Source organism: Lissotriton helveticus, chromosome 3_1 (assembly GCF_964261635.1).
Source record: "Lissotriton helveticus chromosome 3_1, aLisHel1.1, whole genome shotgun sequence".
In the NCBI taxonomy this organism is placed as follows: Eukaryota; Metazoa; Chordata; class Amphibia; order Caudata; family Salamandridae; genus Lissotriton; species Lissotriton helveticus.
In genome coordinates this window covers 577,035,658-577,059,059 of record NC_136061.1, presented here as the reverse complement: position 1 = coordinate 577,059,059, position 23,402 = coordinate 577,035,658, and the positions used below count along the sequence as shown (strand labels likewise).

Sequence of the window (23,402 nt, the reverse complement as noted above, 5' to 3'; positions counted from 1 at the left end):
CCAGGACCGGCCTGAGAAAGTAGGAGGCGGGGTCGCCATTATATATAAAGACACTCTGAATATTAGGGTTCTAGAACAAGTAATGCTACCCACCATGGAAGTAGTGATCTTTCATCTAAAAGCTAGCCCTAAGGTACACTGGAAAGGGGCACTCGTATACCGCCCACCCGGACCTAATGCTGGGTTTTCCCTAGCCTTGACTGAACTTTTAGCTCCTTACATGAAAACTAATGAAAACTTTATCTTACTCGGAGATTTTAACTTTCATATTGATGCTGTAGACCATCTTGATACAAAAGCACTTTTGACAGATCTTGCGCTGCTGGGCCTTCACCTTCGTAACAATGGTCCCACCCATACAGGTGGCCACACCTTGGACTTAATTTTTACTTCCCTCCCTAACGTTTATTGTCATCCTCCTAAACACATCTACTGGTCTGATCATAAAATGCTAGACTTTTCTTTTCTACATTTACCTGAAGCTACTAATCACCCTATTACGCAGTCCATCAAACGCAGACCATGGCATAAAGTCACTCCTGCCAGTTTCACACAAGTCTGGAAGCAGCCAGTATTTTTAAACTCGGATGACATTGAGACATCCCTCTCCAAATTTAACTCTACACTGATGACAGCCATTAACACACTGGCTCCTCAGAAAATTATTAAACAGCCAACCATAGCTAAGAGGGAAACATGGTATACTGAGGGCCTTAAAGCAGAAAAGCAGGGGTGTAGGAAGTTGGAGAAACGTTGGAGACGGACACGTAAGGGGGAAGACAAGGATCGATATTTGGTAGCTATGACCACTTATTATAAAAACATTAAAAAAGCGAGGAAAATCAGTCTCACCTCCCAAATTACAGAGGCAGGCAATTCTACCCGAGAGCTATTTAAAATCATACAGGCCTTCACTAACCCAGTAATTTGTGAGAGCCCGGATATTTTTACCCAAGATCTTTGCAATAAAATTTCCCAGTTTTTCGAAGATAAAATTGAGGGGATATATAAGAAAATCATGAAAGTCTCAGGTCCCTTGGAGACTGAGGCCTCTGAAATTCCCCCAACGGTGACCCTTGGGAATACCCTTCTTGTAATTCCAGAAATAACTCTACAAGATTTGACTATACTTATTAGCAAAATGAAGACCGGCTCTCCCACTGATTTTATTCCTGCTAAAATGATTTCCCCCCTGACGGAATCTCTAGGCCCCACTATTCAAAAACTAATGAATCTCTCCTTTGCCGAAGGACAACTTCCACAACCCTGGAAAGAAGCGGTAGTGAACCCCATACGCAAAAACACCACCCTACCTTGGTCAGAGCTCTCCAACCTTCGCCCTATTTCCCTCCTCCCTTTTATTAGCAAACTGGCTGAGAAACACGTCAACACCATCATTTCCAGCTTTATCGAGGCGACAGGGGGCCTGGACCAATCACAATCTGGGTTCAGGCCCCACCACAGCACTGAATCGGCCCTCCTCTCGGTGACTGATAAGATCAAAATGTCACAGGATAGAGGGGGTTCCATGATTCTAGTGCTGTTGGACCTGTCTGCGGCCTTTGATACCGTGTCTCATAACATCCTCCTCAGCCGTTTGCAGGGAGTGGGGATTGGAGGCTTAGCATTATCCTGGCTGGAGAGCTTCCTTTCCAGGAGGTCGCAATCTATTAGTCTGGGCCCCTACCGTTCCACCTCGAAGGTGCTCACGAAGGGGGTGCCACAGGGCTCATGCCTTAGCCCTACATTGTTTAATGTATATGTGGCCCCCCTTGCTGAGATTGTGCGGAAGTATGGGTTCACACCGGTTTCCTACGCTGATGACACCCAGCTACTCTACCCTTTCAGCTCCCTTGGTCCTAAAGTCAAGGAAAACTTTGCTGAGGGTATGAGGGCAGTGTCACATTGGATGGCTGCAAACTGCCTCCAATGTAATGTTGCAAAAACAGAGGTTATGCTCTTCGGCAAAGCAAATCTTCTTTGGTCTCCAGATTGGTGGCCGCTGGATCTGGGTCCAGTTCCAACATCAAAGCCACACGTTAAAAATCTAGGGGTAAAAATTGATCAAAAATTGACCCTTAAGGAACACACCAACCACATTGCAGGATTGTGCTTCCACACCATTGGCCTTCTAAGACGAGTCTTCCCGTATCTTCCTGACACCTATAGGAAGACACTCGTACAGGCCCTGGTTACTAGCCGCCTGGACTACTGCAACGGCCTGCTGACGTTAGCAAATGCAGATGCAGTAGGCCGTTTGCAGGTAGTCCAGAATACTGCGGCTAGACTGGTCATGAGTGCACCGACAAGGACTCCCTCTAAGCCCTTGTTGGATGAGCTGCATTGGCTCCCTATACGGCAGCGCATCAGTTTCAAGATATGCTGTACGGTCCACAAATGCTTATATGGGGATAGTCCTAAATACCTCTCTCAATCACTTGAGCTGTATCAACCCAGCCGGTCACTCCGCTCAAGTAACCAAGCTCTCCTAAAACCCCCTGCAACAAAAAAATCCAGACAGGGAGACCGAGCATTCTCCTCAGTTGGCCCTGCTTTATGGAATAAACTTCCAACAGATGTGAGAATGACCACCAACCATCTGTCCTTTAGAAAGGCATTAAAAACTCTCCTCTTCCAGGAAGCATCTCAGTCCCATTAATACATCTCATTGACTCTGTTAATGTTCTGGCTGGCAAAGCGCGGAGATACCCTTACGGGATTGAGTCCAGCGCGATATAAGAAATAAAAATAAAAATAAAATAAATAAAATAAATAATATAAAGCATATGTAATGCCATCACAAATACAACACCCTTAGGTGAAGCAAGCATGTGTTACGTGCAACACTGACCCTATACCATATTATTGTTCAATAGGTATACAGCTCTTCAGAGAGAGCCATGTTCTTAGATAATCAATGTCTGTTTCAAAATGAATGCCCTACAAGGGACATCTTTTATCTATATCAAACCCCTCACAGTCACCGAACCTAGATTGAGAAATTAAGTTGATATGAGTAGAAAAGTGGGTACTGTTTACTCTATAGAGAGAGTTTACTTTGTACCATACTGTTTGCCAACAGTGAAACTCTCATGAGAAATACACCACAAATTATTAAGAAGTATCTACAAAAAATACACTCTATACAACACTTGTAAAAAACTAGACAATTCTATTAAAATAATCAAGGCATGAAGGTGCTAATGATCATACTACCAGCAGCCTTCATGCTGTAGTAAAAACACTATAGGTCCTCTGAAGGAAAAGAAGGGTACACACAGTCTTCAATGTTATATAGAAATTGTCATGCTGAGATGCTTCTTCCTAATAACTCAAGGCTGCTTACAATAAATAGGGCCTCATTTACGAGGTCCTAGGGGAACTTTTGCGCTGCCAGAGTGTCACTTTTTAGATGCTTCGGTGGTGCAATGTGCAGCAGCATAATTACAAGGCCACGCAAAGCTACTTGGCATGGCTTTTCGTGGCCCCTTTAGTGCAAAACACTATGTCAAAGGGTAGTTCCTTGGTTGTTGCTGTGGGTGTTCCTGGGAATGCGTCAGATTGTAACGCCCCCCCCCTTCCCTCCAGGGTTGGCATTAGGGACTCGCAACTAAGAGAAATATCCTTTTTCTCCTTGTGTTTATCTCATCTCTTCCTGCACACATAGAAGGAGGAAATCACCTCCATTGATTGATTTTGTGCATAAAGGTGTTCTTTCTCATGAGAAGGGGGGGAGGTTTTCGCGAAGCTTCGCCTCACGTTGAGTAATGGTATTAAAGCTATTAGCCTTCGGATGCCAGGTGGAAGTTTACCACAGAATAGACGTATTGATGTGGAGGCGATAGAACTGGAGTCCAGATTGTACTCATTCCTGGGCTGTTGAAAGGCTTCCCCAGCTTGAGTTGGCAAGGATGATGCAAATTCAATCAGTTAGGTGTTCCTAACCATTTTGCATATATTTTCTACTCTTTGCTACTTGTATATACTGCATTTTATTTCAATTGTTCATTTAATTGTTCACTTAATATTTGGGAGTCTGCAATTACTGACATATTCAGCCTGCCTTTTTAAACATTGCATTCATAAACTTGTTGTTATTTTAAATGCACCTGAATTTGTTTGCTTGCCTCGCCTAAAGGGAATGCTATGTCTTTTCCTCGTCTTTAGGGAGTGCTGCTCAAAGTGTATTTAAAGGTGCAGTGGCATATTTGCCTCCAAAGTGGGAGTTTATGGTTTGGGTGTGGCTTATTGGTGAAAAGTCACATTCATTACAGGCCCTTGGTATGTACTATGTACAATCTTTGCCCTGTTCAATTTTTCCGCAGAACCAAAATACTTGAGTGGATCATATTGGACACAAGGCGTGAATGGTCAGCGGCACACAGATGTACGCTTCAACCACACTATTCCCTTATCAACTCCGAGCCCATAAACATTACAAACACCCGTACCAACCTATACCCTTACCAACCCCTAAACCCTTAAATTATCCCTACAACCCATTACCAGTACCCATCCATGAATCTTAAAAACACCCTTACCACCAATACCCTTTTGCCACCCCTAAATCGTAAAAACAGCCTTACCACCCAATACTGTTACCCGCCCCCAACACCCTCAAACATCCTTATCACCTAATAACCTTATCCACCCCAGACCCCAAAACACTCTTACCACCAAATACCATTACCCACCCCTAAACCCTATCCACCCCTAAACCTTAAAACACCCTTACCACCCAATACCCTTACCCACCCCATAATGCTAAAATAAATTCTGCCAAACCCCTAACCCACACCTAAACTCCAAAAACTCTTACCACCCAATACCTACCCACCCCTAAACCCTAAAGACACCCTTACAACCGTATAACCTGACCCAACCCTAAATCCTTCCCAACCAAAAATACAAAAACACCCTTGCCACTCAATATTCTTACCCGCCCCTCAAGCCTAAAAGCACAAGTTACTTACCTTCGGAAACGATATATCAGTAAGAAACAGTAGCTAGTATTAGATTCCTTACCTTAGAATATCCCCAGGCGTCAGACTGGATCCGGAAATTATTGCGTAGCAGTACCCATGCGCGTCGGTAGGTGCCGTCCACGACTCCGCGTCCGTCGTCGGCGTCGTGGGCGCCGTGATGACGTCGTCTGAGTACTTATACGCCGCCTCCGCGCGCTGACATCAGTTCTTATACACAGCTTTTCCGTGCCAGAAACGCAGAGCCATGATAAAAACCAACACTGGTGCCATGACACTAGGGCCCTGAAAGGGGATGACCTTAACCCTAGATATCGGTTCGCAGAACGGGGAGGATGGGTGGGGCGGTAAGGAATCTAATACTAACTACTGTTTCTTACAGATATATCGTTACCGAAGGTAAGTAACTTGTGCATCTGAAAGAAACCGGTTAGTATTAGATTCCTTACCTTAGAATAGATACCCCAGCAATACCAACCCCGGTGGTGGGTCTGCGAACCAATGATCAGACCAGAAAGTCCTGGAGGACGGAACGGCCAAAGAAGCCATCCCTCCGGACTTGGCTGTCCAGGCAGTAGTATCTTGCAAACGTGTGCAGCGAGGCCCACATAGCTGCCTGGCAAAAGTCCTGCAAGGGGACTTCCCAGCTCAGGGCAGTAGTAGCCGCCGTGGCCCGAGTGGAATGGGCTCTCAGCCCAACCGGAGGCTCCTTGTTAGCCAAAGAGTAGCATGACTTGATGCACAACACGACCCACCGAGAGATGGTCCATTTGTGCACCGCCTGCCCCTTCTTTGCGCCCACGTAGCCAACAAAGAGTTGGTCATCCACCCGGAACTGGCGTGTGCGATCTAGATAGAATGACAGCGCACGTTTTGGGTCCAGACGGTGGAGCCGCTCTTCCTCTTTAGAGGGATGCGGAGGCGGAAAGAAGGTGGGCAAGGTGATGGACTGCCCGATGTGAAAGCCTGTGACTACCTTGGGCAGGAAAGAGGGTCTTGTCCGCAACACAACCTTGTCCGGATGGACAGAAAGGAAAGGAGGTTTAGAGGAAAGAGCCTGGAGCTCACTCACTCTCCTGGCAGAGGTGATTGCAACCAGGAAAGCAGTCTTCAGAGTAAGAAGGGGAAGAGGACAGTTATGAAGCGGCTCAAAGGGAGCGCACATCAGGTAAGTCAAAACCAGATTCAAGTCCCACTGGGGCATCACGAAAGGAACAGGGGGAAACATATGAGTGATGCCTCTACAAGAATCTGTTAACAATCGGGGACTTGAACAAAGAAGGCTGATCAGGTAGCCTCAAGAAGGCGGTAAGGGCAGAAAGGTAGCCCTTGATAGTGCCCAGACCAGAGCCCTGCTGGGCAAGAGAAAGAAGGAAGAGGAGAACCTCAGAAAGGGGGGCAGAGAGTGGATCCACAGCCTTTTCTGTGCACCATGCCACAAATCTGTTCCACCTGCAGGTGTATACCGACTTTGTGGAGGGACGCCTGGCTGCCAGAATCACATTACAAACTGCAGGAGGCAAGTCAAAAGGCCTCAACTGTCACCGCTCAATCTCCAAGCATGGAGGTAGAGACTGGACAGGTTCGGGTGGAGGACCGTCCCCTGCTGCTGCGACAGAAGGTTCTCCTGAAGAGGCAGACGAATCGGGGGAATCGACTGACATGCTGAGTAGCTCGGGATACCAGTATTTTCGTGCCCAGTCCGGAGCCACAAGGATGACTTGGGCCCGGTCGCGCTTGATCTTCTTCAGCACTCTGGGCAGAAGTGGAATAGACGGAAAGGTGTACAACAGACCGCAACTCCACTCGCGTCGAAAAGCGCCTCCGAGCGAGTGCCGCCTTGGAAATTCCAACGTGCGCAACTGATGACATTGCACGTTCTCTTCTGTGGCGAATAGATCTAACCAAGGCTCTCCCCACTGCTGAAAGAGGCCTTGCGCCACGTTTGAGTTCAGACGGCATTCGTGATCCATCATGCACCGACGGCTGAGTTCGCCGCCCTGGCGTTCCAGCCACTGCCAGAGGTGCAGAGCCTCCTGGCATAGGGTCCACGACCCCACCCCACCCTGTTTGTTGCAGTACCACATGGCGGTGGTTTTGTCCGTGAACACCTGCACTACACTCCCCCGGACAGAGGGGAGGAATGCCTTCAGTGCAAGCCGGATCGCCCTCAGCTCCAGAAGGTTGATGTGGAGCCGGGACTCCGCCGGAGACCAGAGGCCTCTGATCTCCGCCTCTCCTATGTGGCCCCCCCAAGCCCTGGAGGGACGCGTCCGTCACAACTACGTGCTCCGGTTGGGGTAGGGAGAGGGATCTGCCGCTGACCCAATCGCGGTCCGTGAGCCACCACTGCAACTGTCTTGCAGTGCCCTCCGAGATCAAGACATGGTCGGAGAAGTTACCCTGATGCTGAGCCCACTGAAACTTCAGGTCCCACTGCAGAGCCCGCATCCGCCACCGGGCGTGATGCACCAGAGGATGCAGGAGGCCATCAGCCCCAGGAGCCGCAGCATCAACCTGACCGAGACTCGGGATAAAGGCTGAAAGATCGGAATCAGAGCCTGAATATCCCGAACCCGCTGCTTGGGAGGATACACCCGAAACTGCGCCGAGTCCAGAACCGCTCCGATGAAGAGGAGCTTCTGAGAGGGACACGGGTGTGACTTCGGCACATTGATGGAGAACCCCAGCAGGTGCAGGTCGGCGGCCATAGTCTGGAGGTGGCTAACGACTGTCTGGGGCGAGCCCGCCTTTAACAACCAGTCGTCGAGGAAGGGGAAGACTAAAACCCCTAACCTGCGCAGATGAGCCGCGACCACCGCCATCACTTTCGTGAACACCCGTGGGGCGCTGGTAAGGCCGAAGGGGAGCACGGTAAACTGAAAGTGCTCGTGGCCTACCGTGAACCGCAGGTAATGCCGGTGGGCCGGCAGGACGGGGATGTGAAAATAAGCATCCTGCAAGTCCACCGCTTCCATCCAGTCTCCGGATTCCAGGGCAGCTAAGACCTGAGCCAGTGTCAGCATCTTGAACTTCTCCTTCCGGAGGAAGCCGTTGACGTTCTGCAGATCCAAGATAGGGAGTAGGCCCCCTTCGCCCTTCTTGGGTACCAGAAAGTAGTGGGAGTAACAACCACACCCTATTTCTGGCCCAGGAACGCGCTCGATGGCCCCCTTGGCCAAGAGGGCCGTAATTTCATCTTGAAGAAGTTGCAAGTGATCTCCTGACACGCGGTGGCACTGCGGTGGCATGGCTGGAGGGGTCGCCTCGAAGGGGAGAGAGTAGCCCCTTCGGACGATTTGCAGCACCCACCTGTCTGATGTGACAGTGCGCCAGTGGAGGTGGTGATGGCGAACCCTGCCCCCCAACGGCGTCACATGGGCCTGAAAACTCGGACTAGGAAGGTTTTGAGATGGATGCTGCAGGGGTTGGTGTGGACTGGCCTCGCCGTTGTCCCCCACCGCCACCACGGCGATTTCCACATCCGTCACCGCGCTGAATGGTAGTTTGCGGCCTGTGGCTGGCAGAACGTGTGGGGACGCCCCTTCCTTGGCCACGAAAGGGGCGAAAAGCAGCCGTTTGCTGGCGCGGGGCCGAGAGGCCCAAAGACTTGGCCGTAGCCCTGGAGTCCTTAAAGCGCTCGACCGCATGGTATGCTTTGTCGCTGAAGAGGCGACGGCCATCGAACGGCATGTCCATAAGTGTGTTTTGGACATCAGCCGAGAAGTTGGCAGACCTTCTCTGCGAATCGCCACCGTCGTTGCCATCGCTCTGCCTAGTGAGTCAGTAGTGTCCAGCCCACACCGGATGTAATAACGTGCCGCATCTCGACCCTCAACAAGGGCTTGGCTGAGTTTAGCCCGGACCTCCACCGAGCATTCTGGCAGCACGTCCGCGACCGTATCCCACAGAGAGTGGGTGTAGCGGCCCAAGAGGCATACGGTGTTGACTGACTGCAATCCTAAACTCAGAGAGGAGAACACTTTCTTTCCGTATTGCTCGTACCTCTTGGATTCCCGGTCGGGGGAGCCGACAGGAATGCGGTCTGGGAATTAGAGGCCTGGATGACCAGGCTCTAGGGGTGGGGTGGGTAGACAGAAAGCAAGGGTCGGCCGGAGCCAGGCGGTGGCGCCTGGCCACGTTCCTATCTACAGGCTGACCTGTAGCGGGCTTGGACCAAGTTCCCAGAAGAACGTCTGATAAGGCTTCATTAAACGGCAGCAGAGGCTCGGCCGGCTTGCCTGCGGTTTAAGGACCTCAGTGAGGAGGTTAGTCCTCACGGCCGCGACGGGGAGCTCAAGGCCCAAGGCCTTAGCTGCCTTCATCAGCACCACGCTATAGGCAGCCCCCTCCTCCGTAGCCACGCTAGGAGGGGAGACAAAACCAGTGTCGGGCGAAGTGTCCAGACCACTGGCCTCCCCAAGCTCTCCTGTCCAGTCCGCAGAAGACTGACACTCACGTGCCAGAGGGTCCTCAGACCCCTCCCAATCCCCCTCGTCACCCATCGCCTGGTACTCAGGCTGAAAGGATGGGGCCAGGTCGTAGAAGTAAAAATCTCCCATCGGCGTCGAGAGCGGCGCCGGACCCGAATCGAGGGCAGGACCAGGGACGGAGTCGTCCTGGGATGGTGCCGGGGGCGACCCCTTTGGGGCCGGCGCCGGCGAGGTCGTGAGGTCGACCGGCGGCGACCCGGATCCGCGGCTGGATCCAGTGGGGCCCTGCGGCGTCGGGACCAAAGTCGCCGACTGCGCCGGGGCCGAAGCACCCGGCCCGCGTGGGGACCCAGTCGGGACCACTTGGCCCGAAGGCGCCGCAGAACCCGACGGAGGAGCGAGTGACTTCATGGCCATGAGGAAGTCATCAATCTCCCCCGGCGTCGCGTTCTGCCCAGGGACCGGCAGGTATGGAGCAGGCCGCGACACCTGTGGCTCCAGCGGAGCCGTGTGGGCGGTGTCGCCCGAACCCCCCGGCCGCATCGCGCGAGCGTCGGGGGGAGTCAGAAGAGCGATGGTGCCTCTTCGACTTCTTGTGCCTCTTACCTGAGGACTTCGAGCCCGGAGACCGATGACCTCCTTCCGGACCGGGACCTCGAGCGGCACGGGGCGGACTGCCGAAGCTCGAGTCGCTTACGGGACCGCTCCCGTCTAGCTTTAGACGTCAGGTCCCGGCAGTCGGAGCAGGACTTGTCGTCGTGGTCTGGGCCTAGACAGTGCAGGCACCAGCGATGGGGGTCGGTAACCGACATCAGTTGCAGTCGGCGCAGGGCTTGAACCCCGGCATCCCTACCGGCACCGGAGTCAAGAGACTTCGAAAGTAGATCAAAAAGGATCGTAAAAAGTTAGTCAAAAATTGACTAGGGTACAACTTTTTCCGGATCTGCGCTTGCTGGCATGGAAAAAAGAAGAACTGATGTCAGCACACGGAGGCGGCGTCTAAGTACTCCGACGACGTCATCACTGCGCCCACGACGCAGATGACGGACGCGGAGCCGTGGATGATGCCTACCGGCGCACATGGGTACTGCTACGCAAAAAATTCCGGATCCAGTCTGACGCCTGGGGATATTCTAAGGTAAGGAATATAATACTAACCTGTTTCTTTCAGATACACCCTTATCCTAATCCCTGAATATATTTATATATATATATATATATATATATATATATATATATATATATATATATATACACATATACACACATATACATACACACCTATATATACACACACATAATATATACATAAGAGCCGACTTTAATTATTTTGGCCAGCACAAGGTGTCGTAAACGCTTGTTGCTTTTGCTGCGTGAGAGAGCTGAAATAAGCTGTGGAGAGTGATCTGGAACCGGATTCAAACCGTGAAACAGCTTTGGGGTTTACCAAGCTCACCCTGGCACAGGAGGTCGACTGTTTGTGCCAGGATCGACGCGAAACCCTAAGATCACACAAGCCCCGTACACAACAAAAAAACAGCGGGCAAACAACAAATGCTGGCAGCGTCGGAAGTGCCGTGTCCGGAAGCTCAAACGACAACAATCCGGGTAAAACGGGACGCTGGAATCGCAATCAACGGAAGACGCGGAAGCAGAAACAAAATCAGTAGTCAATCTCTCAAATATCAAACTCACTTCAGCTGAGACTGCGGTACTTAATTTGGGACTCTCATATTGCCCTCCATGCAACATGAATTATGCCGACACCCGCATGGATATTTACAGGTTCACGAGGAAACTCAAACTTAAAAAATTTGTTGAACTACATCCAAAAAAGATTACTGAACCTGAAATTCCATCTAGTCCCACTTTCTCAAGCAGCCAAAGCCAGGCCAACTTCAATACAATCTGGGATTTACAAAATCAGTCCTCCTTGGGGAATCTAAGGGATGTTCCTCTAGAATCAAATGAACAGCGAGTTACCCCTTTCAAGCCAAAATCCACCTTTCAACCAATCATGGTTCATGACAATCTGGACACATTTCAGGAAAGCGTGGTCCGTGACATTAAACATCTTTATTCTGCCATCAACAAGAAAAAGTTTCACATTTCTAAACAAAATCAATGTTACAAACAACTAATTGTGAAACTTAAAAAGAACAATAATGTCGTCGTCAAGCAGGCCGATAAGGGCGGCAACGTGGTCCTGTGGCCTAGGGACATGTATCTACAACAGGCGGATTCACAACTAAATGACATATCCTGTTACCGCAGAAGTAACATTCAGATTGTTAAGAATGCATGGACTGCACAACATCAAAAATTACAAGTGTGGAGAAGTGCGGGGTTACTCACACATGAGGAATTCAAATACCTTAAGAAGGATTATCCTGTCATTCCCTCTTGGTATTTACTCCCCAAGATTCACAAAGACACCCATGTACCACCTGGCCGTCCGATTATCTCGGCCATAGACAGTTCTCTGGAACACGTGTCTAAATACATCGACTTTTTTTTGCAAAGCCATGTTAAAAATCTTCCTTCCTATGTTAAGGATTCCTTTGATTTTCTTGCTAAAATTTAACACTTCATTTGGGAGGACAACATGGTACTCATGACTTTGGATGTTTCATCCCTTTATACCTCAATCAGACATGAGGATGGACTCAGGGCTTTGGACCATTACCTGAATAAAGACTTACCTCTCCCTACGGCACACAATAAAATGCTGGTTGACATGACCAGAATGTGCCTAGAACAAAATTTCTTCATTTTCAATGGCGCAATTTACCACCAGGTCAGAGGTGTGGCGATGGGGGCCTGTTTCTCACCTAGCTACGCGTGTCTTCACGTTGGGCTATGGGAGGAACAGGTCCTAGTCGGTCAGCACCATGATTTCTTTTCTTACAATATTGTTTTGTATTTGCGTTATATTGATGATGTTTTCTTGATTTGGAGGGGCAGTGAGGAAGAGGCCAGAAAGTTTGTTGATTTGATTAATTTAAACACCATTAATCTTAATTTCACGGCGAACTTCAGCACTGAGTCTATCTGTTTCTTAGATGTTGAGGTACTTGTGGAGGGCACTAGTCTTAACACCAGACTGTACAGGAAGCCGAGTGCAGGAAATACCATCTTGCACTCCAACAGTCAACACCCAGCACATTTAATTCGGAGCATTCCCTTTGGGAAAATGCTCCGAATAAGAAGAATCTGCAGTACAGATGCCGAATGCGCGGCTGCGCAGGAGGCATGCAGATTACGCTTCCTGGCTAGAGGCTATTCCACTGAAACTTTGGCCAAGGCCATCACACGTTCCAACTCAGTCAGCAGGCAGGAAGCATTAATACCCAGAATGAGAAATGCTCAACTGAATAATGATGTGACCAAGGATGCTCAAACTTGTTCTTCCAGAGCTATTTTAACATTCAACCGACAACACGGGGCTCTTCGAAGAATTATCAATACGAATTGGAATTTAGTTCGCAGTGACCCTGTGATTGGTCACATGGTGGACACTAAACCGATTCTTACTTTTAGAAGATCCCCCTCAATGTCCAAGGCTCTAGTTAACAATACTTTAGAACCTAAGATGTCTACAACCTGGTCAGCATTGAGGAAGGGTTTCAAGACTTGCCCCCAATGTAAGGCCTGCCGCTTTGGCAGCAATAGGACACATTTCAAAAGTCCTTTTTCCGAGCATCCTACCGCCATTTCCAAGTGGCTCACATGCAAAACAGAATATGTCGTCTATGTGTTGGAGTGTCCGTGTGGGCTACAATATGTGGGCAGCACTAAGCTGCCCGCCCACAAGCGGATTCTCCAACACATACGGGCAATTTCTGGACATGACCAGAATTATCCGGTTGCCAGGCATTTCCAGGACAAACATTTAGGTGTCCCTGATTTACTTCTATTTTTTTTAATTGATTGTGTTGAGGCTTTGAGGAGAGGAGGTGACCGTGAGGCCAAGCTCCGTCTCCTTGAGACTCGATATATTCTGGAATTAAACACCAAAAATCCGAATGGCCTCAATGACAGGGAAGACCTTTACACTTGCCTTTAGAACCATCTTATATGCCTGCCCATGCCTGTCCGGATATTTTAATAACCATTGAACTGTTCCCTATAAAATTGTTTCCTGATGTACATATGATGAATTTTTCTCCTTTTTATCTTCAGTATATAACCATTTCTGATTTTAACTTTGGAATCACCAATGACTAATACTTTGCACTTTGTTAAACTTTGCACTTTACATTATGCACTTTATATGCCTATGACTACTATTGTGACTTGCCCACTTGGGCCCAATTTTGAATGCATATTCTCTTTGTGTCATCCATTTGCTGCTATCGGATTCTCATTATTTGCACTATTTGTAAATACTATATTCTTTTATACATATCGGAATATTTAGGGTTTTAACACTTCAGAATGTACATAGATGAATTTACTTATCGTGTGCATATACATGTTAGTGTTTCTTATTGATCCAGTTTTGCGATTTCTACATGTTTTTAGCTTGTATTTATCAATTTATATATATAATTGGTTGTAAATATGTAGATTGCTTTATCTTGAATCATGGTAGCCCACTTGGGCTTTATCCACTATTCCGGTGTACATGTTTGCAGCAATCACGTTATGAAGTATTTCCTTCATTTCCATGACACAATGTAATGCACTGTCACTTTAAAAGTCCAGCTCGATGCTCGCTGTTTGTCATGTGATCAAGCCTCCTTGGAGGCGAAACGCGTCATGGCGGCAGCGCTGGCTCTTATGGAATAAACACCGTTCACCAGCACCTTTGGGTCGGCTCTTTGTTACAAGTATTCGGACTTTGTTGTTCTGTGTGACAAGCTTCGCTATATATATATATATATATATATATATATATATATATATATATATATATATATATATATATATATATATATATATATATATATATATATATATATATATATATATATATATATATATATATATATATAGGTAAGTCTCTCCTCAACAGAAGAGAGAAGCAGCAGCCACGAGGGGAAGTGTAAGGAGGGGCTTTATTAAAATAACAACAACAGTCTGGTGGCGGCGAATACATTTCGGCGCATTGGCCTTCCTCATTGCCCAACACCTGACAAAGTCTCGAAAAAGCCAGCCAGCCGCTCGTTGATATTGGCGCCACTCCGCTCCTCCCCCATGCGATTCCGCTCACCTGTGGCGGTGCGACTTGTGTCTGCGCACCACAACCCCCAGAATGCATCATGATTACACAGTCCAGGCTGGTGTTGTGGGGAAGGGTGAATGATGTTCCAAAGTGATGAAATTAATCGGAGGCGAGGAAAAAGCAGCTGGGTTAAATAGGCTGATTCGGGTTTGTTCCATTCGAACAAAGTCACTCCTTGGGTATATATATATTGCATCCATCAAGGTCCTGCTATGGAAATTTGTTGTCTAAATGAGACAGAATAAGGGAACTTCGGGGTTGAACTAACAGGGCTACCTTCCCATCAAAACAGATTTCCCTATGTTATGGTAAATGTTGAAAGCCCAACTGTTTATTAATCCATCGTCTTGCAAAACAAAATGGCTCTAAAGTTGATCACTTAACCTCTAGACAAGCTCTTTTTCTCAGTGACTCTCTACTGTTGGGTGGCAGATCTGAGGCAAACCAGAGGTAATTTGATTCCACAAAATTGAAATAACTTAATGGCCACTAGCTGACACTGTGGGACAGGTGTGTGTGGCTGCCCTGCCTACGAAGCGGGACAGAAGTTGTTTGCTAACTGTTTGGTGAGCCCTCTCTGGCTGCATTACAGCCTGCATGGAGAAGAATCCCAGGCTCCCATTTCTTGGTTGAGCGTTCAACCAGGACGCTCATAACCAAGGACGCTCATAACCAATCACAACGCTGCAAAAGCCTGGGTGCATATGTGGCTTAGGCTTCCTGTCCCACATCACGTGGAGCGAGCACAAGTAAGGAACAGAGACGCGGCGGCGGGAACTGGCAGCAAGGTAAGTCTAATTTTTTCAATGCTTTTGTCATTGTGCTGTCACGTTCCCGTGGTAGCCCCCCTCCCCACGCCCTCTCCTGCCCCACAACCCTTGAGTTATGCCGGCCGCCCCTGGATAGAAAACCATATTGAGAACTGTGTGGTAGAGAGGCTAACTTCAGACCTGATTTACAGCACTTAAGTTCATTCAACAGAATGACCCACTGCTTTGTGCAACTGCTGTACATGTATTTATCTGTTCCTGTCCTCCAAACCACACTCCTTACTAGAACAAGGGGGGCTGCAGTGTCTCCAGTAGCAGCAAATACAGGGTACAGAATATATCGGTCACATATGACTGGGCTTCAGAGCTGCAGCAAAGAATAGTACAGTAGTAACTGATTCAAAAAGTTATATTACCAGGAGCTCTGCCGTCCATGTCCTCCATACAGTCCTGGTACTTCTTTGCAATGAGAGAATAGAGCTTGGGCATTTTGAAGTCCTTCCCTGCTTTAGCCAGCGCCTCAGCGGTCGCCAAGTGCATGACTGTATCATCGCTGACTTTCCATCCTTTTACATCGATTCTCTCCAGTCCGCCCAGCTTAGCAAGTTCTGTATGAATCTTCATGCCACTTCTGCAGAACTCCCAACTGCCATTTTTATAGCCGAGAGCATCACCGGCCCCACTGAGCACCATAGCCGCTACATACCGGTCAGTTAGTTCCGAAGACATACCTAGAGAATGCGAGATGTTTTGCAAAATCTGGAAACAAGAGAATATTGAACAATGATTTACATTTTTTCAAACCTCCTACACAGACATACTGGTGGTAAGATTACAGTTAGAGGTTATAATTCATGTGTATGATCCACAAGAGGCAGTGCTTTTGATAGGCCTAAATGATAGAAATATTAGTTTTGCCAATATCGGTTAATAAAATTACATATTCTTATCCCATATCTTGAAAGCATTCATATTACAATTGAGCTCTTACTGCCCTATAACCCTCTTTCCCGGATCCAGAAGTTGCAGACTATTGTAGGCTTCATGTATTCCCTGCCAACCAGGTGCTGCATGTCTTTTTCAGATAGAGTGCTGAGCCGCCAAAATCTCCTGGACTCTTGTAGGCAGCTGTCTAGACCTACCACATGGGAGGTGGTATGAAGATTGAGTCAGATCGAGTATAACACAATTATTCTCTTACTTTTCATATATGTTTTACTGGCAATTACCAATACAAAAGTAAAGATTAGCTATATAGATAAGTCATTAACCATATAGCAAATTAACGCATAAAAACTCCGATATATCGTTACAGAGATTAAATATATGTAAAAGTTATTCAATGTAGAAAACTTCATCCTCTAGAAACTGGATTAAAGGACAACATTTATTAAATGCATTTCTATTCCATCCCTCCCCTTTCTGGGGTTGAGAATCTACGAAATTAAGCAGGTCATTAGTTCCTGGCGCCAATGATCATATATGGGAGCAACCAATACAAGCTTTCTTTCAATAGTAGTAAACTACTCAGGAGAATACAGCTGAACTCAAAAGTCCAATTTCCACCAATATATTAGCATACATATTGTGACACCCTAATTAGTAAATTTGAGTGGGACACAAACATTTTGTAAATATAGCATAGCATGCCAAACATTAGGCATCGACCAGCATATGGCGAACATGTTCAATAAATCTGGAGTTTCTGCCCCATATCTTCAGTACTTACGCTGTTTGTTGAAGGTGGCAGGTATTGATTTAGAGCTGGAGTGAATAGATAATGAATACCCATAATCCAGCTGCATAGAAAGTGACACTACTGCATTTGTGCATAGAAAGTGGCACCACCAAAACTGTCTTTAAAGGAAGAAATCAAGCAAGAGGCCAGGCAAGAGGACTTCATGTTTTTTCATCATCCATCAGCACAGGTGGTAATACCACTGCATTTCCAACCAATTCCCAAGTCAGGACACCTTCTTACTGCAGACTAAGAAGTATAAAAAAGGAAATAAAAACAAGAATGCAGGTCTTTTCCACCTATGCACCCAGGATCTTGAACAATATCGGCGTATTCATGAGCACACCCAAAGCTGCTCCAATGTAAGAAAGAGTTAAAGATTCACCTCTTTAAGGAATACTAAATCGCAATGCATTAACCGTCCACAACTCAGCTTCCTCTCGTTGATATTATGCTGGCTTTTGACCATGTTCAGTGCTCGGTTTCCTTTTCGCTAGGTCTGTGCTACAGAAATACTGTATACATGCATACAAACTAGAGACCACGTGTTTGAATATAGCAAGTAGAGGCTTCTATTTACATCACTAGATGATGTTTCTACAAGAAATGGAGGCGAGTGTAAATGTTTTTTACATTTCACTCCTGCATCAGAAGGGCACCTTCCTGATCGAGCAACAATGCAGCATGCGGACACTTTGGAATGGATTAAAGTGGTTAAATCACCATTGACAGACACTGGGAGAACTGCTTGGATCCTTCTCTATTTTTAATCACCTTGTACTAAGAGAATCCTTCAACATCAGACATCATTGGAAAGTAAGAAGACACAATTTGGCAGGCTTGGTCTTCTCTATTCTGCAATGGTTCATCATAGATGTGTCATGCTAGTGTAAGAGGAAATAGATCGATTTGCCTGTATTAGGTAGATGAAGACACTGACCACCCAGCCCTAGTCTACTTCTTCTGGCATCTACTTCTCAGACTTCTACAGGAAGGGATGTATTGAAATTATATATAACACATAAATACCCCAAGCTAAATTGTACAGCGATGTGTGTGTTGTTTCATCACTAAAAAAAAAAGTCCTTTTTTGAACTGAAGTCCTCACCCAGCCAGAGGTGGCATGCTTCATTATTGGGCTCCTCACACAAGCATAATGCAGAATACCAGTGTGGGCTACAAGCCTCCTCAGTTGTAGGATGAAACCAGAGGGGTCCCTAAGACAGTAATGTGCATGAGGTATGACGAATAATACCGAGAAGGTCAAATGCGGACCCTACGGCAGAAGCTAATTATAGGTTCATCTTCCTTTTACCAACAGTCACTAAAAATGGGGAGTAGTTCTGGCTACGCGGCTTCCTAAACATCTTGAAGAGCGCTAATTGCTAGATGCTACCAGATTAGTTTAATAACTAGCATAGGCACTGAAACAGTCCCTGTGGCTGTATCGAAGGCAATCAGACAAGATTACAATGGTAGCATTTCCACCTACCGCATTCCATAGTGGTGGGTATTGTTCGGGTACTTCCAAAAGAGGATCTTGAAGAAAACCTTTTTATTCTGTGCCATTCAAAAATGTGGCTTGTTCATGTTATCATCATTTCTAGATTGAATTTAGCAAGTGCCTGCTACACTACCCTTCCTGAGTCTATTTACAGTACTCAAGAATTCCGAATATTTCATCATGACTGTTCATAGATTTCAACAGACTTCATAGGTTCTCCAAGGCTCGCAGTAAGGTGCAGTGGTTGCCAGTTTATAGAAGAATCCAGTACAAGGCGCTCTGCCCACAGAGCCTGTTATAAAACAGGCTCCATGCTACTTATCTGATTGCTTCCAAGTCTAAGCGATCCCTTCATTTTAGCCCATGTCTCATGCAATCAGTCCCTCGATTTAAAAAAGCTCAGAAGGTTGATGGTGGTGGGTAGCGGTAAGCATCCTTCTCTTTTGTTACTTCCTCTATGTGCAATGCACTCTGCCTCGGCATGCCCAAAACGGAGGACCAGTCTATGTTATGTTTAGGAAAGCTCTTAATATTCATTCCTTTCATTGATTATCTTCATACCTTTCCTGATGTTGTTAGTAAGGTCAGTGCCAAGATGCCTTAGGGCATTCATTTCGCTTTATAAGAAAAAACTCACCTCACATCTTGTATACGTTTTCAATGAATTTAGTGATTAATCACAAGGCTGGTGCCAATTTTAGAAGAAATCGAGGATCAGTTTCTCAGAGTGCATTGTAAGACAGATGTAGATTTTTCTTTAAGGTATGCCTTCTGTGGTTTTTCCCCAGGATGGTATCTATGTAGAGGCAGTACACCAGCACTCCCCATGTACAGGAATTTATTTATTTATTTTATCCATTTGTAGGGCGCAACAGCTACCCAAGAAGGGTTTCCCGGCGCCTAGACACAGCTAGTATGAGGACAGAGGAGAGGGGTGATGGCTATAAAGTTATTATTGTTCAAATAGCCAAGTCTTAACAGACTTTCTGAACCTGGCGTAATTTTCCTCCTTTCGGATGAAGGGGGGCAGCGTGTTCCAAAGTGCTGGTCCCAGATGGGCGAAGGATCTACCACCTACTCTTGCCCGTTTGAACCTCGGTACACAGAAAAAAGCTGCCGACTGCGACCGGAGGTTACGCTTGGGGGTGTAGGGGTGGGCGAGGGTCAGAAGATATTTAGGTGCAGTGCCCGCTTTAATTTTGAACATATAGTTCAATGCTTTAAAGCGGATTCTGGTTTCAATCCTGAGCCAATGGAGTTCCCGACGGTGGTTCGAAACTCCGGCGAATTTGGGGATATTGCATAGTAAGCGAACTGCTGCGTTTTGCGCCACCTGTAGTCGACCTACTACAGATTTATTTGCGCCCAGATATAGAATGTTGCCGTAGTCAAGCCTAGATGTAATGAGGGCATTGACTACGGTCTTTTGTGTGGAAACAGGCAGCATCCAGAGGATTTTCCTCAACCATTTGACTATGGTGAGGCATAGACCAGTAACTTTACTGGCCTGTTGATTCATGGATAAGGAGTTATCCAGAATAAATCCTAGATTTCGAACGTGGGTCACTGGAGTGGGAAAAGCGCCCATCTGGTCAGGCCAGTGTACGGGATTCCATAGATCTTGCTGTTTTCCCAGGACCAGAATCTCCGTCTTGTCGCCGTTGAGTTTTAACTGATTTTTGGTCATCCAGCTCAGAATATTTAGGAGTCCTTCTTTGAGTAGAGAAGGGGAATTGGGACAGGATTCGGATAGGGAGAATTACATTGTTGTGTCCTGGCTCCTCTAACTAGTATAGGGTGGCAGCTAAATGCTTATGAATTGTTACTCTGCTGTGAAACTAAGGCTGGGTCTGTACAAAGCAGCATAACTATGATATTGTGTACAGCAGGTTACCAAGGCAAAGGGACTGCACAATGAAGACACTATTGTGTGCACTACTTGGTTCCAGTGTTACAATGACAAACAGGCAACCATGTTATCAGCATGGAGTTTCTTGCGCCACATTACAGTATGTCCCTTTTCTAGTCAAGTAAGGCTAATTGCTATAATTAATTTAGACCTTTACGAACAACTATTAGAGAACATGGTCATTCTTCTCAAATACTTTACTTTTTGGAGAAATAAATAACAAATGTTACATTTATAATGCATATTGCTTTTGTGTGATCTAAAAACATTAATATTTAACTAGATTTGACACTTTATGTTCTGGGGCTTTAGAACAGGTGAAAGCATGTTTTTGTTATTATAACATGCTATTAAAAATCATAATTTCTGCGTGTGTTGGAGTGACCTCTGTGCAAGACGCTGCCTATCAGCCAATCATTCTATGTGTTCTGAAGTTCTTTGCACGGTAGAACACCATTTGTTGCAGAGTTATTTCAAAGAAACTACTTTAATCCCAGTTCTCTAGGCCTGGTGGCTTCCTGCATGGATGTACCCATGTCATATGAGAACTGCTGAATGTGGGGTTCGAACAAGAACAATTTTATTTCAATTAAGGATCGTGCAGATTACTGGTAGATTATTACATAGGTGGTAATATGGCCAACTGATTGGCACTCACGCATCCAATCTCAAAGGAAATGGAAGATGCATTTAGAATTAAACCTGTGATTTGCCAATCACATATCCTGCAATCAGGTGAGTTAAACCACTAAGCACAATTTTCGACTGTTCATGTTTTCTGCCTGAAACAAGCATGTTACAACTTCCAGATGAGCAGATTGAAAACCTACGTTTGGTCAACATTCATGCAGGATTACCTTTCTAAAGACAGGCTTAAATTAATTTCATTAGCTAACTGGCCTTTCACAGGAGGAATTTTCAGAGACTTTGCAAATGTCATAGTCTTGAAATAACTTTGTAACCCGGATTCTAAAGTGTCCCTTCACTCTCTCCCATTGTCACATCCCCTTTCCCGGTTGCACCACGTCCCTCCTATGTCCACCTTTTCCATGCTTACCAATTCTTCCCACCCTCTTGATTAGCTTGCGTGACTCTTGGGAGGGATAAAGTGTGAAAAGGAGGGTGAAGCAGCCTCAACGCTGGCATGAAGATGTGCTGACAGCATCACTGGTCTTAGACGCAGCCAGTAGATCTAGTAGACTGCCTGATCCTCCCTATGTTAACTCGAGTTCAGCTCAGGCCCAAAAAGCAGGGGAAGCCACTAGCTAGCATTAGTGGCTAATCCATTCTCATCAACGATATATTGGCGGTCTACCATACTGACTTGCAAGCTTGTGCTACCTCCCTTAGATTTCTATGTCCAAGCCGAACTTTTTGAAGCATTCTAGAAGCAATAAAAATAATACAAAAAACAAAATCACAAATGAAAAATGTCACTGCCTTAAGTTGAATACACTATATGGTACACTTCATTATATAAGAGGCCTTTCTTCATGGTAGTGAGGGAGATTGAGAGACATTGATTCTTTTGGGAGGAGATAGGGCTCAACTACTGAAACTGAAGAGAGACCCTACACAAGTTTCTATCAGCACAAAGGACACTTGACAAAAGGTAGTGACTTTCATTCTCCATGGAGGAGTAGTGACTTTAAATCACTGAAGAGAGGTAGAGACTTTCACTCATTACAGAGGCTTCCAATCTTTCTATACCCCAGTTGTAATAGTGTATCATGACAGCTGACATCACATATTCTGATCCAAAGCAAACCAACTGGTTTTACATGCCTCATATCGCTGTAAAAACGTTTAACTGGTGTGAAAGTTTGTCCTCCTTATTGTTTGCGTGTCTGTCAATGTTCTCCTCCACACCACATATAATTCCTGGCATTATACAGTTGAGGTCACTCCGTTATTTCCTCCACATGGTTTATGTTCTGGGTATTTCTTGCAATGTGATATGAACAATGGCAATTTATGTTTCTGTGTTTTTATGTAGATACGCAGATTATGTAGCAATATACAAGGTGTAAACACTGTATACTGTGATACTCCTGACATAGGTAAACAGCAATTATTATGCTGGTATTGTTCACTACTGAATTCATTGCCGAATGTGATCTCCCTAATGGTTGTCAAATCATAAAGAAATATAAATAAATAAAATCCTAGTGTGAAAATAAACTTTCATACACAAAACTCATACTTAACGTGTGCCTCCTCGCTGCCCTCCACTCTCTCCTACAGACATGGAGACCTATTAAACACAGGTTTACTTCCACATGATAACAAAATGGAATTTGCTGATTTTTTTTCTTTACCTTAATAATGATAACAATACTGCAGCACCACACTCCACTCCAAAAAAACAGATTATACCTTCGCAAAGCCAGTGGCGCCATACTTTTTCTTGCACTGCTGGTTATGCATCTGAAAAAAACAATATAATACTATGTAGACAAAGAAAGGATTACGGGCCCTGGTTGTATAACCACCCTTTCAAATGGTGAAACACTACCACTACTTAATTTAGCTAATTATTAACCATGAGGGGTATCACAGGTCTATCTTCTTTTGAATTTCCAGTGTGACTTTTGACAATGATATTAAAAGAGTAGAAGTGTTTTTTGAATGGAGGTCGTGGGCCAAATTGTATATCCAACAGAAAAAGTGCAGTAGGCGCCCAGAGTCCTGTTTTCACTGTGAAGTTCAACCACTCAAGAGATACCACACCTCAGGCTCTACAACACTAACCACTACATTTACTGAAGAGAATTACTTACCAGGATTTTTCATGAACCTTAGGATAGTCCTGCTCCTTAAAGAAAGCAATTAGTGAGGT

The 23,402-nt window shown here is 46.0% G+C and overlaps 1 protein-coding gene across 7 annotated transcripts in view; it reads right to left on the bottom strand.

Moving 5' to 3' along the window:
• LOC144822716 (ADP-ribosylhydrolase ARH1-like) overlaps positions 1–23,402 on the bottom strand; it is a 506,468-nt gene that overhangs the window by 71,403 nt on the left and 411,663 nt on the right. For 3 of the 7 annotated variants that reach the window (XM_078680542.1, XM_078680537.1, XM_078680541.1), the window contains 2 exons: positions 22,940–22,990; positions 15,829–16,171 (listed from right to left, as the gene is read on the bottom strand). In XM_078680542.1, coding sequence (XP_078536668.1) covers positions 15,829–16,171; positions 22,940–22,990 — 394 coding nt within the window. Of the gene's footprint in view, positions 1–15,828; positions 16,172–22,881; positions 22,991–23,402 lie in introns of all 7 variants that reach the window. The other 4 variants (XM_078680539.1, XM_078680540.1, XM_078680543.1 and 1 more) reach the window with 2 other exon arrangements.